The sequence below is a fragment of the Anticarsia gemmatalis genome, chromosome Z (genome assembly GCF_050436995.1).
Source record: "Anticarsia gemmatalis isolate Benzon Research Colony breed Stoneville strain chromosome Z, ilAntGemm2 primary, whole genome shotgun sequence".
Classification (NCBI taxonomy): Eukaryota; Metazoa; Arthropoda; class Insecta; order Lepidoptera; family Erebidae; genus Anticarsia; species Anticarsia gemmatalis.
This window is the reverse complement of record NC_134776.1, coordinates 4,855,541-4,873,026: the sequence shown is the minus strand read 5'-3', so window position 1 is coordinate 4,873,026 and position 17,486 is coordinate 4,855,541. Positions and strand designations below refer to the sequence as shown.

General features: G+C 36.0%; 2 protein-coding genes across 2 annotated transcripts; one reads left to right on the top strand and one right to left on the bottom strand.

The window, feature by feature from the left end:
• Window positions 1–401: 401 nt before the first annotated feature.
• LOC142986692 (uncharacterized) lies at window positions 402–7,366 on the top strand. Its single transcript, XM_076135287.1, has 5 exons — window positions 402–527; window positions 5,351–5,581; window positions 5,874–6,009; window positions 6,201–6,328; window positions 6,912–7,366. The coding sequence occupies exons 1-5, from the start codon at window positions 520–522 to the stop codon at window positions 7,045–7,047; spliced, it is 639 nt and encodes a 212-aa protein (XP_075991402.1). The 5' UTR covers window positions 402–519; the 3' UTR covers window positions 7,048–7,366.
• Window positions 7,367–11,142: 3,776 nt separating this feature from the next.
• Window positions 11,143–17,486, bottom strand: LOC142986364 (uncharacterized). The gene is made up of 3 exons (XM_076134828.1): window positions 17,343–17,486; window positions 16,830–17,031; window positions 11,143–14,849 (listed from the first exon to the last, which is right to left on the bottom strand). Exons 1-3 carry the CDS (start codon window positions 17,378–17,380, stop codon window positions 14,598–14,600), a joined length of 492 nt encoding a protein of 163 aa, XP_075990943.1. The 5' UTR covers window positions 17,381–17,486; the 3' UTR covers window positions 11,143–14,597.

The window sequence follows — 17,486 nt, the reverse complement described above, 5'->3', positions numbered from 1 at the left end:
ACAGCTTATGCCAATTCGGAAAGCATTACGTGCCTGCGTGCCTGTATCGCGAGTTCAATACGAATCTATGACGCGTCACTTTTAAAAACTGTCAAGATGAATAATTTCATACAGTCCACGCATGTCCTGTACCGACTTGCACGCGGCGCGTCAAATGAATAATTCGCGGAAGTTGAACGACCAAACAATGGAAATTTTCGCATTTTCATTTATTAATTTTCGCATTAAACGTAACATTGAGTGTATCAAAACCGTCCCAGACACGCTTCAGTACATCTTTTCGTAATTTAGTAAAGGAGTCGCGAAAAAGATTTTACTGTTCTTAACAAAACTGCCATCGTTTTTACAGTAGATGACAGAAAAAAAGAAAAAAACAAATGTCTTTTTATATAAAAAATACATTGTGATGTCATTTACATTTTAGGCAAATTATCAAAAATATTAAAATTATAAAAAATGTATTAAAAAATGAAAATCTAAGGTTTTGGTTCTATTGAAGATACACTACTCTGCAGGATAATGGCTTCGTAAGTTAATTTAATTTTATCTAGGACGCGGGTGTAATAGTCGTATTTTGGCCCCTGTGCACTATTCTCGCCCCAGTACCTATGGCCGTGGTCTCGCAGTCGTTATGAGTACTGCGAGGTTAAACAAAAGTGCTTTCAAAAGACTTAGGTACCTGGCCTTCTGCTGAAAATGTAATCTCTACTATTCCTGATTTTGTCCAAGAGCAATCTCAAAGGCCTCGACACACACTCACATACTTACAGAATAAGCATCGTTTCACATTTTTTATGTACACAAGCAACACAATTTGAACTGCCCGAAAAATCGGAAAGACTCGCGATATTGAAACGCTTGAATTCAGTTATCCAAAACATTAAATACACAGCTTATCTTTTTCAAACAATAAAATAAATAGCACTTGTCAAGACTAGGATATAATATAAATATTATAAGTCATAAAGTTTTTTTAAAAGTCATCGATCTGTAGAAATGCCTAAATTCCTTCTTAACAGGACTTATCTGTATTATGTCTGGTCACCAGCCAGAATATTTGTCCGTCTTGTTATTCGTAACAATCTTGCCGATTTTAACAGACTATCAGGAATCCAGCTGTTTCAGTTGTTTAGTAAAACTCCTTGTAGACGAGACAGGAATTATAATAAGAGACGCCGTGAATGCATCTTTTTTATTTTAACCTGAAGTGCACCTTGATATTAACTCTTTGTTTTTGCTCTTGACGTCTCACAATTTAAAGGACACGATCTTTATTATTACAGGAATATTTTATACCAACTTCAAGCGACTAGAGTTTAGTAGTTACTAGCTGACCCGCGCAACTTCGTTTGCGTGTATCCCGCTACTTCGACAAATACAGTCAACGCACCAACACATATTGGATACTAATTTTCAATTCACAATAACTTCTCTTTCCCTTAACCGCGTTTAAAATATTAAAATGTTTTTTGGTTTCTGTGACTCTTCTTTGATCGCCCCCCGTATCAGTTTTTGGAAAAAATATTTAAGTAATGTACAGATTTTTTTTTGTCTTATATGTATAGATTAAAGTCGTAGTACCTACTTTTTAATATTATTTATTTTTTATGTACCGTTTTTTTATATTTTTTGTTTTTTTTTTTATGTACTTACCTACTTTTGTTATATACATCTAACTATTATTTTCTTGTTTACTTTTTAAATTATTTACATTCTACATTTTATTACTTTTACTTATTTTTTATTTACACTTATTTTTAGAAGATTAACGCTATTTATAGGGACGCTGCCCCCGCCGCCGCGGCCGGCCCGTACCGTGCCGCAATACTAATATCGTGATATCTCCTAAACTATATGTCTAAATAACACACTGTAAACTGCAAAAATAATCTAAATTAAATGCTCGTGATGATGAACTTACTTATTTTGATAAGGATATATGTATTATTGGTTATATCACCAGTTAAACATCACCCAACGAATTAAATGTTTTTTTAATACAGAAAAGTAGTTTTTGTGACTTAAATAAAAAAGCTGGATATATGTCATCGCGGACTTTTTTGTAGAACTAATAAAGACCAATGTTTTTGCTATACATTGTTCTTACTTGTATCCAACGGTATAAGCGGCGCACGCACAAATGCAATCTTCAATTAGATTTTTTTTCTGACTTCTTGGACATAAATCGCTATAACTCAGCTAATATGGTTTCAATGTATTTCAATTATATATAAAAACCTGTCGGAGAAAATACTCTTTCTATTAGTGAAAACCGCATCAAAATCCGTTGCGTAGTTTTAAAGTTTTATGCATACGAAGGGACTACAGACAAAATGGGCGACTTTGTTTTATACTATGTAGTGATAGACAACTGAGCACTCTGAGCAGGTACCGTCGCGGCGTCGGCTAAAGTCACTTATTCTAAATCCTCTTTGAATGACACGTGGCGCGTGGTACGCGTAACCGGCGTTCCTGTATGGATGTGAATGAGGCAGGAGAAGTTTGTAAGGATCGTACCAAATGGCGTTCTTTAGTCTGCCTGCCCCTATGGGCAAAAGGCGTGTAATAAATACCTGATAAGAAGTAGGTAAATTAGTTACAAAAAATCATTTTTCGATGGAATTCGCATACGCATGTATCAAAATTTAGGGACGAAAAAGATTGAAAGAGCATACCGTGAGTTTCTTGCCGTTTCTTCCCACGACCAACCACCTTCTCCGTAAAGTGGGCAAAAAATTATAATTATGATTCAGTCATATACATAGTACAAGCTTTGCTTAGTTTGGAATCAGATGACCGTGTGTGAGTTGTTCAAAAATATTTATTTATTTATTCATTCAAATACATTGTACGGAGTTTACGAAATAAAGGATATTTTAAATTTGAATATGTTTAGACGGTTTTGGAGCTGGCTGTAACATTGTCACGAAGAACAAAGAAAATGCATGACTTAAATAATGTCACGAATGGATTTCAATCCGAGTGTCGGGAGTAAGCAAGCAAAATATCATTAGTTATTATAAAAAAAAAATATATCATAGCTAAAGATTCTTTAAATTCTGCTTCTTTAAAAATGAACGAATAAGAGAGTAGAGTCGTAGCCAAAAGCTTAATATGAATTAACTCTCGTAGGGAGAAGGGCCACCCTCCACTGCCCACCCCATATTCCTTAATTGAAGGATATTGTACTTCATAAAATTAAAACTACCTGTAGTTAATAGAGCCAATTCCATCACGCCCGAATGACTGCGTATCATTCGTGCTTAATTTAATTATTGGGCAAAAGCAATAATTGTTTGTAATATGATTAAAAATAACGCCAGTGAATTCACTGATTGAAGCAAAAATGTATGTACAGTAAAATTTAAATGTGGTAAATCCATAATTTACCGATAGTTACAAAAATTTTTCAACTGAAATTGGTGAATAAATTTCAACATTTACCGAGTCTCTATAAGTACTCACTATAAGTGCTTAGTCAGTCAGTTTTAAATTAAAGCTGAATGCTTTTGAGCAATGAGTAGAATATTTCGGACTTTTATCAAATAATGATTGCACGTTTGCATTTACAGTACGGGCTTTTAGGCCCTTCGTACAAAAGGCTACGCTTATCTTCAAAACACAACGATGTTGGTTTTCAAGCGACTGCCGCCATACAAATCGACGAATGTCGGCGACGAGACTAGTAGTGTACGAACCTCAACGGGTCTGTATGATATGACAGTCGTAGCTTGAACATTAAAATTGCTGAGTATTGAAGATTGGTGTAGACTTGTGTACGCAGGGCCTTACTTACAGTAACGTTAATGTCATACAAAAACTTTACGATAGTCTGTAAAATGTTACGAAGACGGCTTTAACCAACGGCAATGATGACAAGGGGTAAATAGCGATATACTTACCTCTGTCTTTAGTTTAACCTGCGGGGTCAGATTATTGTTATGATTAAAATAATATCTAAGTATAACTACTACTCTTGACTTATTTCCTGCACGTTTGGCACGATGTTTATTATTCTTTTTTTTTCATATCAATGTTTTTTAAATTAAAAACGACCTCTAATTTCATGTCGATCTGTGTTAAGCAACCCTTGGCGCGGTCACATCATAGATGGGTGACCGCATAGTGGTATTTGGGCTGGACGTCTCCGTGCTTCGAAGGGCATGTTAAAAGTTGGTCTCGGTTGTTATCAACTACGATAACAGTCGTTAAGCCATGTCAAAGACCTTCGGGCGGCTTGAACAACTTTGACACTAGGTTGACCTCTAACAATTAGATAGAAGAAGAAGGGGTATATATGTTACTGTAAAAGCCCGAACGGTGGTAAATCCTAAGATTTTCCGGTATAACCTAAGATTTACCAACTCGCAATGGTAAAAGTCCGAATAATTCTTTTATATCGAACTTTTACCTATATTCACTTGATGATATCGAGACGTCGCCGGAGCCCCGCTTCGCGGGGCTCCTCCTTCTGGGTGGTTAAAAAAAAATAACCACGAAGGCTAAGGTGGGAGCTTCGCTTCGCTCGCTCCCACCTTAGCCTTCTAACCTAACCTACCCATGTCGCTATGCCCAAAACTCCTTCTTTATAACTATGTCACAGTATATAATTATACCGTGAAATAGTTATAAACATAGTTATGAAGGAGAATTTTTTTATATATCGTAACATAGTTTTTAAACTCTGGCTTGTTCGGACTTTTACCATTGAGAGTTGGTAAATCCTAGGTTTTACCGGAAAATCTTAGGATTTACCACAGTTCGGGCTTTTACAGTAACATATACATATATATTATGTATACTTATTTTATTACTATAACTATTGCCCAAAACTCAACATAGGTGTTAGGCACCAAAGGCATGAGTGCAGCTAGGTCATTGTCTGTGAGGGAGCTCCACAGTCACAGCAGGAACTGGTTGTTGAAGCATTAATTTGCTAAATTTTCTCCACATTTATTAATCATTATCAGCCTAGCCTTTCTTCCATCTCTGTTGGAGTCGGCTTCCAGCCTCACCGGGTGAAGCTGAATACCAGTATTTTACATGGAAGGACTGCCTTTCGAGCCTCCATAACCTAGTTACCCAGTAACCAGTCTTATCGTGCTATCGACTTATCGACAGGTTTCTGACTACTGGTACGGATGTCTTTTACTTTCGAAATTGACAGCCGGGACCTATCATTTAACGTGCTATCCAAAACACGGAGGGAGTCGATATGTATAAGATGGTCACCCATCTACAGACCTACCCGCTAAACGTAGCTTAACCTCAGAGATCGTTCCTTGCGGCTTTTGTTACTTTGCCACGAGCTCTTCTCTCTGAATTTATTAATTAATTGATTTTATTTCAGGTGTTGCCCGTGTAGCACAGCTGGCGGCGGCAGCAGTAGTGGCAAGGCAAGTCTGCCCTTGATATGCCTAGTGCCTCGTGATGAGAGCCGCGGCGCGACCGCTGGCGGGGCTAAGCCGAGGCCCGTATCCTCCGGCCCTTCCACGCAGAGCGACTTCCAACTGCTTGACGAGAAATACGTTAAGGCACACTTCGACTTGCCTAAGCGAGCTCTTTACCTAGACCCTTTTAGGTACTGAATTTAATTATTTTACACATTTCAACAACGACTAACTCTATAATATCAATTGCATTTATTACTTCATCAGTGAAGTAAAGATGATGAATGATTGCTGAGCAAAGATCTCAGGTTCATGAGACAAAATAGTATTAAGAGACGTGACATTAACGTATTAAGAGGTTTTCAGTCAAGTGATCCACATGATTTCCAGAGGTCTGTAAGTGTCCGACCTTCGTGCCTCGGAGAGCACGACAATTGGCGCAGAGTTTATATTTTTGAACAGCCGGTTTTTTTTTTGTTTTAGACGCCCGCTGATTACATTTCCTATGACTCAAGAAGATGTTAAGAACTTTAATTTGGCGCGTAAATACAAAATTAACCAACAAATCCTTGACGGTTTTCTCGATAAGGATGAGGCTATCACAGCCCCTAGTGTCTTCGTAAGTAGCTACTTACTCCATCTATCGTATTTCTTTAAACTAATCTGCAACGATTTGATATAAACAATCGTTTAATAACATTATAAATAAAGGTGAAACGAAGACCGCTTCTCTTGCAAATAGTATATAATAAAAATAAATATTATGGAACTCGTAACTGAAAATATATAATGTTTGATATTTTTTAACAGCCATACGCAAAAACTGAAGCAGAAAAGAGTAAGGAAAGCCTACAAGATGAAGAACTCATTTATATTCTACAATTACCTGATTGGGAGTTCAAATGTCCTGTTCATAATGAAATAATAAGAACACCAAGGTAACTAATTATTTTTGAGACGAATTCGAAGAAGTGGTAATTATATTTCTATTAGCGCCACCTATTAAAACATAAGACAGCTAGCTCGTATTTGTCCATGTCCATTAGTAATAAGTGTTAGCAGTTCAATAATGCGGCGCTAGATGGCGCAAATAGAAATTTATTATTGACTAGTATAAAAATGTAAGTATAACCTCGAAAGAAATACCTGCATATAACGATACACGGAAAATATTTGAGGTCAACATCATTAAGTATTTTTGTAGAGTGTATATTAATAAATAGCTTCTACTTCAATCTGATGTTTTCCAATAAAATGTTTAGAGATAGAGATTTCCTTTCAAGGTAAAACAAAATATATTGGTTAAGCCTGACCTAATATTAATGAAATTCAAGAATATGGGGTCACGCAATTTAAAAAATATCGTAATATTTTGCTTTAAGGTAGCACATGAATCGGTTAACGATTAATTGGCAACTAATTTACTCTGCTAGCATTAGCAAAGGTTTATTTACCTAAGTACCAACCTAAATAGATAAAATTATTATAAACGAATTTTCACATTTTTCTCCACCTGTTTAGATTCATATGGCATTCGTGCAAGAAGTCGGCAGCAGAGAAGACCGGCGAGCCGAAGCGGGGTGGTGGACCTTTAAACAAACCAAAACCTTGGCTGCTGAGCAGACACACAGACTTCGATCTGTTATCACAGTGGTAGATCGTTTTAATACATTTAACACCTGCGTCCATATTCTAACGTGTTACTGTGATCCAATTTCAAGACAGATTCCACAACGCTATTTAATCTCTTTCTGGCAACAGATTTTGAATCGTTTAAACACGACATAATACGCCACCTATTCGAGATTGAGCTATATTCGGCTACCGTTTGGGTTCTGTACAGCATCGGCCGCTACCACCTCATGGATTTCTGCAAACCCTGGCATATTCTGGTAGTAACAGCGTGCTCGGTATTAGCTGTTCCACTCAGTAGTCGATGTAACTCAGTTCTGAATAGTCTACTGTATAAATTATGTACCTCTGACACTATTTATTATAAAAGTTGTGAAATGGATTAAAAAGAGAACAAGTATCTCGTTTTTTATTTTTTGATGTGCCAGCACTCTGGATTCACATAAGCCTTCCGATCAAGCTGGCTTCTGCTCCGGTTTTTCAACATTTACATAGTTACTATCAACCAATTAATAGAAAAACACTCTGAAGCCAAACATAGATCATAAAAAACCATTAACTGTCGAATCGCTCACAAAACTACATTTACCACCTTGGCTAAGCAAGATGTAGATCTAGTCATCAAGCTAAGGAACAGGCTAGCCAGCGTCTAAGTGTAATATTACATGAACTACTTGGTGCCACTTTTGACGCCTCCATAACTCTACAGTACCCATTAATCGTAAACAAATGAAACTAAAAATAATGTTGAATAACTTTAAAAAATGACTGATGAATTGAGATCTAGTCAAATCAAATCTAACCTACTTCAAGATCTCACATTTTTAACCCCCGACAAAAAAAGAGAGCTGTTATAAGATTGACGTGTCTGTGTGTGTGTGTGTGTGTGTGTGTGTGTGTGTGTGTCTGTCTGTCTATCTGTGGCATCATAACTCTCGAACTGATGCAGTGATTTCAGTTTTTTTTTTGTATGAAGGATTATTTAGACATGTTTGATGAAAATAGGTTGTGCCGTTAAAATGATGTAGGGGGTGAAAGTGAGAGGAGGAGAGAAAATTTACTAGAATGGGGTCTCAAATAGCTTCGTATGACGAGAAAGTTAGTGGTGGGAATATTAGAATGGCTTAAACTAACTAGCCAATCAATAAAAAGTATGAAATTCTATTTTTTTTAAATCGGGGATTTTTAAACTTTTTAATTTACTGTCAACTTGGGTAACTTTGAATCATTTGGGTAACATTGAACGTGGGAATTTGATCTAGTTTCGATTATTTTTTCATATGAAACCAACACAATTGATAAAAGTTTGCAAAACTAAAATGAATCTTTATCAAAAGAAAATCGAAATAAAAGTTACCCAAGTAAACTGTATAGTTATAAGTAACTGCAATTGCTATAGGTATCCAATAAAACAAAGAAATAGAGTTTCGTACTTATTCATAATTTTATTTCGTTCCTTTATAAAACATATTTGAGTTTTGTACAGAACTTGGCACTCATTTAGATCTCCATTATTTTTGCGACGAAGCCCACAAGCCAAGCAAAGTTTTAGTATTGAACTTGGCTCTCCTTTTCTATATTTATGTTTTTGGTGGATTCAAACTTACTTAGACTTCTTCAATATAAATATCCCCTTGCTTCCTTTACAAGTCCGCCTTTTATTTTTTGCGAGATTCACCAATATGGCCAATGTAATGTTGGTGTCATTGTCCATTTATTTCGACGTATCTATTTTTAGTAGCTCTGGCTTTGGTTGTTAAAACGACTATCTACCTACAAACGTGGTAAATGGTCACGAAACTTTCTGTAGGATTCTGTATGAAACATGAGAATTAGAATACATTACATTATAGCATGACAGACAACATAAAAATGAACAATAAGCCCTGTGTAATTCCTAAAAAATAACATTGACACAATTTGAAACGGCAATAACTATAACACTTTTTCCGTGGCCTAGATTTATCGTCTCTAGAATTTCTTTGTCTTTGTCCATAATTATTCTCCTAGCAAATCTTATTTAACCCATTTGACGGTAGGTACCTTTAATTGGTTAATTGGCATTCAGACTGAAGTCTGGATACCGGGCATTGTGGCGACGCGTTGACTGCCACAATTTTCAATATGATTTTTTTGTCTACGTAGTGAGAATTATGTAAGTACTAGCTGACCCGCGCAACTTCGCTTGCATCACATAAGAGAGAATGGGTCAGAATTTTCCACATTTTTGTAACACTTTTTACTGTTACTCTGCGCCTATTGGTCGTAGCGTGATGATACATAATATGCTTTTTTTTCGCGAAAAATATTCTAAAAATTATTTATATCTCTTAATATATGTACCGAAGTTGCGCTAAGGCATATCCGTCATTAAAACAGTTGCCATGACAACGGAATTTTGTTAATTCATTCGCGACTTCGTTCGCCACCTGAATTTTCACGGGAAATGGGTCATTTTCCCGGGGTAAAAAGTAGCCTATGTCCTTTCTCAAGTATCAAAATATCTCCATACCAAATTTCATGCAAATTGGTTCAGTAGTTTAGGCGTGATTGAGTAGCAGACAGACAGACAGACAGACAGACAGACAGACAGACAGAGTTACTTTCGCATTTATAATATTAGTATGGATAGCCCCGCCAAGTCGAACGCAAAGCAAACACTGTAGTTCCATCGATTACTGGAACCATATCGCCGCATATTTAGGCCCCTATTTGAGATCCTTTGGGTAAGACCGGAACCCAGAAAATAACATCATCCAGTAAGCTATCAGATATAAAATAGCTACAGATTTAAAATTCAAAATTTCAAGTCTGTAGGTCATTTAGTTCCGAAGTTAAGCGAAAGCAAAGTTTCGCATTTATGGCACTCACTCACTCATAATCATCAAAATAGAACTAGTACTTCCCATAAATTCTGAGAGCTGAAATTTAAGGTACAGAGTTAGGGTTTAATGGCCACATAAAGGGAAAACTATAAAAACTAGAATAATCAAAGAGCTGGAATACCTGGTGACCCAGACTGCTAAATAACAAGTAGTCTATCGCTTTTATTTCTTTGTGTACGTGATATGAAAATGCGAGTTCCAGTTTGCTGTCAATATATATGTATATTATCGTCAATATTTTCATGCGCCCTCAAAATATTCAGTTTTAAATGCAAAAATTATATAGATATGTGGATTTGGAATTTGTATTTTGAACATAAATAAGACTTTGAGAGTTACAGATAATTTAATTAGGGTTATAGGTAATTAAAAATGATTTTAATTATGTTAACGTTACCAGGCTATAGATTTATATGATCTTCAAAAGATCGTAATAACCTCAGAAAACATGTTTACCAAATGCTGTAATGGCGTCTCGATCAAGCAGCTCTCAGAGTTGGTTACATCTGCTCTAGCGGCTTAAGCTGTACAAAGGCTCTAGTGTTTGCTGTTGTAGACTTCAAGTTTTTGCAGTTGTGGCATAGGAGTGCTTCAATATAACTGTTTTGGTCGCACACCAGCGTTTTACTCGTACTTTAAGGGGTCAGTCGTTGAATATTAAAATGGTTTGATAGTCAATTTATAGTATGATTCTTTGAAAACAGTTGACAGACTGAACCACCACTGCACCTATGTAAATATTATTATGATAATAATTTTAAGCTTTAGTATAAAGGTAATTACTCGGTTATAGATGTATAGTTATAAGAGCGTTAGTTCATGCTATTAAAGCACTTTGGGTGCTTTAACATAATTCTGTAATCCCCATCCATGGCTGTAAAAATGTTTCGAATGATACCGGATTAGTCGACAAATGTCAGATTCTAGAAATGCCAGACGAGTTTAAAACGCCAGTTTCTATGATTGCCAGATTTTACAATTGACAGATTCTACAAATGACAGATTCTAGAAAAGCCAGTTTGTAATAATGCCAAATTCTATAAATGCCAGATTCTACTAATGTCAGAATATATATCAATGCCAATAACTTTTATTTTGGTTCAAGGATGATAAAAAAACAGTATTTGTAAAATCATTTATTAAACAAAACAAGACAATGAACAGTACTTTATGATTTAGAACTCAACTTAATCAACAAAAAATAAAATAATACATACATACATCTATTTGCCGTACAGAAGTCATATAAATATCTGATATAACGCTCAAGGCGCTATTAAAGACCTACGCAACTCTTTTATAGATGAGTAATACACTAGCCCTAAAAAAATCTGTTATAGAACCTAAGGCATTACAAAATGCTTATTTACGCTCTTGAGCGCTATAAACGGAACGCATAACTCCGTTTAAACTCCTTTATCTCCTAAAGTCCCCTTATACAGTTAACGGTGTTATAGAAGATTCCATTAACTCAATTATACTTCCCTAGGCTGTCTAGCGATGCAATTACATGCTCATATATCACTATAAGTCATTAGTTTCCTACTAAACGGCTACAGTCCCGCCTAGCTGTTAAAGGGTTTTTTAAATAGCTAGTATACAACTTATAGAAAATTGTACAGCATTTGAACGACTCTTATGCAACTATCAGGCTGTATAACGACTGTATAAGCAGCTTGTGTGCTAGTTGGGTGGTGACCTGGACTGGTAACTAATGTTGTGTGATTGTACCCACTATCGCAAATTGTTCAGCGGCCAGTCGTTAAGAACGTTTGTCTTTGTGAATAAATAATATTATTAGGTTGGTATGCAAATAAACTGCACTTTACATACACTGCAATATCATTTTATGTTACAGCTTTCCGACAAAGCAAGAAATGAAACAAAGATGGTTAGATGTTATTATACCTGTATTCCAAAACTTCACTAAAAACTCTGTTCTTTGCAGTCTTCATTTTAACTCTGAAGACTTCTACGAAGCAAATTCACGGCGAATGCTTAAGTCTAATGCAGTACCATCATTTTCCCCCCCGGTAAGAGTAATAAAATATGTTAATTGTAATAAATGTTTTATTTTTTACTATTTTTGTTTTATTTTGCTATTTTTACGGCTTTCTGATATTATAGATTTGGTGAAAATTCACTCGAAAATTTATTCAAAGGGTAGAAAGTGGGGATTCAGTTGGCGCAGCGGGTAAGGTGGTCACCTCGATACTTCACGATACCCACACGGTACGAAAAATTTTGTGGTCCGTGAATAATTTTATGAGTCTAGGCGTTCTTTGTGTCCGTTGATTGATTAATTAATTATCATATACATACAAAGTCCACCACGACACCGTGAATAAGCCCTATTGTGAAAGTTGTCTTAAACGCCCTAAAATATAATATTGCCCATACCTTTGGACGCTACCTACGCCAATATCTTAAATTCATAATTTTTAATGGTCTTATCACTTATCACCCTATTAGCAAAGGACGAACAGCAGCCTCTATTCTGTACGTCTCACTCAGTTGGTTTTTTTTGGGTCTAGTGCTTAGTTCCACTCGCGTTTCGCTTAACGATTTTGGACATATTTATTCAGCTCCTATCATCCACGTACAGCCGCGTCCAGCCGCTTAAGAATGAGAAAAAGACCGCGTTAGACGTTGAAAGCGGCCGTTTGCCTTGGAAGCTGAATCGAATAATGGAAAGCTGTAAGGATGCGTACACGTCTCCATAAAAAACGCCATTTTCTATGGATATAAGCTAAATAGAGCTGAATAAATATGTGTGTAGTCCTAAGTGTGACCAAAATCGTTCGTGAAACGCGAATGGAGCTGAATAAAATAATGTGAGTAGCTGATTAGTCCCTAATACGTCCATGGGTCCAATCAAGTGAAATCATAGCGTGATCAAACAGTGGTTTAGTTAGAATGAAAATAATCTATCTACATGAAATAATCTTATTAGGTACTTTCTCTTAAACCAGCGTTCAATCATGCGCTAGTTTGAAATTTAAAACTACGATTTGACTTGCTCGAACCAATCGAATTTGAATATCGACTATACTGTCGGGAGTAAGCCTGCAGTTGTAAATCCATATAAACTGGTTCAGTAGCTCTGTAGATTACTCCCTACAAACAAATAAATTTAACATATTTCCTTCTATTTACAGAAGCATTCGCAGGAAAGTCGGCAGGAAAATACAAAGGCGACTAGTTCCCGGAAAAGAAGATGCGGTACTGATGGAGACAGTGGTATTGTTGAAGCTCTACAAGTTTTTAAGCATACCCCAGCTTCGTCATCTGCTCGAGACGATGCGTCGATATTCGCAGAATACATAGCAAGTAAAATACGAAAAATGGATCTTAAAACAGTATCTACAGTACAACATCATTTTCAAAATACAATTTCTCAAGCAGAAATGGGTGCTTTCTCAAGACCTTCCACGGTGGCGGCAACTCAAGGATATTTTACCACTTCGACACCTGAAATTGTACGTCCTTCCACTACCCATACCCATGTAATAATTTTATATATTTTTGTTTTGTATTATGTGATTTAATAATTAAATAAATATCTATACTAATATTATAAAGCTGAAGAGTTTGTTTGTTTGTTTGTTTGTTTGTTTGTTTGTTTGAACGCGCTAATCTCAGGAACTACTGGTCCGATTTGAAAAATTATTTCAGTGTTAGATAGCCCAGTTATTAAGGAAGGCTATAGGCTATATAACATCACGCTACAGTCATTAGCAGCGGAGTAGCAACGAAAACTGTTACAAAAACGTGGAAAAGTTTGACTCATTCTCTTAAGTGACGCAATCGAAGTTGCGCGGGTCAGCTAGTGAGTAGATAACTACATACCCTGCACGTGCGTCGCAAAATAGATGTAATAATGCAAAATATCGCTTAGGTATTAGTATTATATCATATATAGGTGTTATTTTTACTTTATTTGAAGTTTTAATACAAAGGTTGACACAGTCTATGATAAATTGTTAAGACACGCCCGGCGTGTTCTCGGCATTATACATATAGTAACAAAGAATTAAATGCAAATTTAAGAGTTTTTCCGGGGGCCGTCGGATATTTTTAGAGGATTATGTACTGAGAATTCCAAAAAAATATTTAGGTAAATTTTCGAAATATCACTGGACATTTAGGACACGCCTAGCGTGTTCGAGGCGTAGCTATTGAAATTAGCAAGGACACGCAAGGTGTGTCGGCGGCAGTGAACGTGTTAATAAAAAAAAACAATTATACATCATTTACAAGTTTTATATTTAAATAAACACGTATGGGACTCGATAAAATACACGTACAATATTAATGTTAGCTTAGCAATTAAGACGACACGGTTTAAACAGGGTATCAAGCGTCCAACAGCATAACTATCTCTCACTAATACAAAACGCTTACTAAGTACCTAACCATGTAAATGTAGCTACTCGATTTCTAATATCATTTAATCACAGTTGCTCGTTTATTTGCTTATTAAAACAAAGCATTAGGGGCTTTCCAATAACTATAAGTTTATTAGTCAGACTCAGTAAGCTTGGTACCACGCCTAGTGTCAACTGGCCAAATGAAGGTGTCCGATCCAGTAACCCCTAAATAAATTAGATAATAATCGTAGGTACAAATGTTTAGGATATTATTTCACTCCGACTCGAGTGTAACGTTGTTCCTAGTTGCAATAAACGCTTCACCATTGCGATAGTAAATCAAAGTCTGTAAGGCGTTGCATCACAAATCCACGTTTCTTAGGCTTCGATGCTTTGTCTTTATCTTTATCATCTTCATCAGCTTTTTCATTGTCTTTCCTTTTCGGTTTTTTAGTTTTGGCTTCAGAGTCTCTAATTTTTTGTGCCTCACACTCCATGTCAAAGGGGCATTGGTCAGCTGGATAAATCGGCATCATTATCACTGGTATGTAATTTGACTGTAAACCTGAATTCTGAAACATATCATTGAAATGATTTTAGTTCCGTAAACATGTAATTTGCTAAGGGAGAATGCCCAAGTCCATCTCACTTTAAAATAAAATAATATGGCCATCAAAATACTTTCATAATGAATAAAATATTTTTATATGAAGTTTAATTCATTTTGAAAAAGATCGTATATGAGGTTTATTTTTTGGAGATAATTAATCCACAAATAAACTAGAGGCCGCCCGCGACTTCGTCCGCGTGGAAACCCTTCCCGTGTAAATCCTGATCCTTCGGGAACTCCGGGGAAAAGCCTATGTGTTATTCTGGGTCTTCAGCTACCTATATACCAAATTTCATCCTAATCTGTTGAGTGGTATATGCGTGAAAGAGTAACAAACATCCATACATACATACTCACAAACTTTCGCATTTATAATATTAATCATCATCAAAGTTTTTCAATAGTTCTTGTGTGAAGGTAGTTTGAAAGAAACAATCATGAGGAATGACATGTCTGACAGTTGTATAACACAGCTCTTTATAGAATGTTGCATTTAAGTTAATAAAAACTTTGTATGATACGTTTGTGGGGTTTTCTCTAAAACTACTGAATTATTTCCAATACAAAGCTTAATTATTCCTTAATGACTAAACAAAATATGCTTTTTTTCTCGTAAAATATTCTCAAAATTATTTATATCTCTTATAGACTACAAGCCCATGTTAAAAATTTATGGGTCATTTGAACCACCAGGAGACCTATCTAGAACGATGTAAGAGCATAAAATAATAAGATGGAGCACTATGCCGTCACTTGTAAGCTGTCCAACTGAGTGCAGGTGAAAATTCGAAAGTACAGGTAGACTCAGTACATTTTGGTCATATATTTTTGTACGGCATTCTTACCACCGATAGATCCATTAAAAATAATAAGAAAACGCACAGTGCCGTACAAAAATGGTGCGCCACGAAGTCGGAATTTCTTTTTATTTTCCGACAATTACCGGGGTAAATTTGATAATTTGATTTTGTTCGGCATCTGTGTCATACTCTTTCAATAATGCTTTTAATCCATTATTCCGCAACGCCGTACAAAAATCTTGCGACAAGGGGAAAAATCGAGAGTAGCAACCCCCTCTCTTTCCGTAGTCCAGGGGGTGATTGGACACAACATGAAATAAACTTATTTTGTAATTATTTTATGCATACATAATATTTTTTCATGTGCCGTATATTTTCGTTGGTTCAAAGGGGAAAAAAACCAACACAATTGATAAAGGTTAATCTTAGTTTTGCAAACTTTTATCGTTACCCAAATTGATCTTAGCGGCAACGATAAAAATTTTTATATTAACTCTGGCGTATTTTGCATTGATATATTAGTAAATTGGACCACAAGTAATACGGTGGCAGATATTGCTAGCTACTACTGCAACTGTTTGGTTGGTAATCGTACCGTGGGATGCTGCGCCCACATGATGAGCATACCTACTGTGGTATCTCAGTTGGGCCCGATTTAAAGCTGTAGAACCACCTGCTATGTTTTTAGACGATATACTTATATGTTACTGTAAATGCCCGAACGGTGGTAAATCCTAAGACTTTCCGGTATAACCTAAGATTTACCAACTCGCAATGAAAAAAATAAAAGAAAACCCGTTGTGAAATTACGTTAATAGTTGTTCCTTATGTATTATTTTTACTGTCATACACAATTAAATGATACGCAACGGCGGCCCATATAAATTTGGGCACTCTCCTTTAATTTAATATATGAGAATAATATCTAGATTTTTATATTACGTAAGTAAATGCCTCATTTCGCGCATGCATCCGGAGAGATGGGCAAGGCGTGCGATACCGACCTATGGTCGCTATTCATCAAATTGATTGATTTGAAGTTTGGACCTATTGTGTGTTGTTTGTGCACGGCAACCGTCAACGCTAGCTAGCGAGTATAATAGTTCTCGCTAGCTAGTTATAGTAGCCCTCTGCAAAAGTACCTTATTGTCTTGAGCACATTGCCCACAGTAGCTCTGCGCCGCAGATATTGCCTTCGAACTGACTAAATGCTGAACAACTGCTCTTAGTCTTTCCTCTTCTAAGCCCTCTGGTTCTTTGTTCTCCCATTTTCCTTCAGGATTAGCTTGGACAATAACTGGTGCTGATATGCCTAGCGCGTCGAATCCAGGTCGTGCGAGGGGACTAAAATGAACAAATCTCTTGTAATATTAGAAATAGTAAAATAAGTTCATAACTTTATAAATGTTAGCAACTTAGCATCCAAGTATTTTTTATTAGCTTTCAATATTTACTTTTGTTCCGAAAAACAGTTGTCCAGTCCCAGTTTCGAGGTAAATGGTAAAGATAGCAGCTGCTATCTATCAAGCTACTGCACAATAGGTAACAAAGAAATGCAAGAGACGAAGATAAAGAGTGCAGGGGATACCGTAGCATTTAACAACAAGCGTCCTACCTACCTACCTATTGAAATTGCTTTCCTTATAGATACTTACACGTTTGCCAGTTTCTCGATTAAGTTTTTTTCTGCCATAACAATGTTATAAATGTTAGCCGCTACTACGAAATTATTCAAATTTTTTGGATTTTATAAATTTTCTGACTTACTTTAAATTTTTATGACAAGAACTCATTTTATT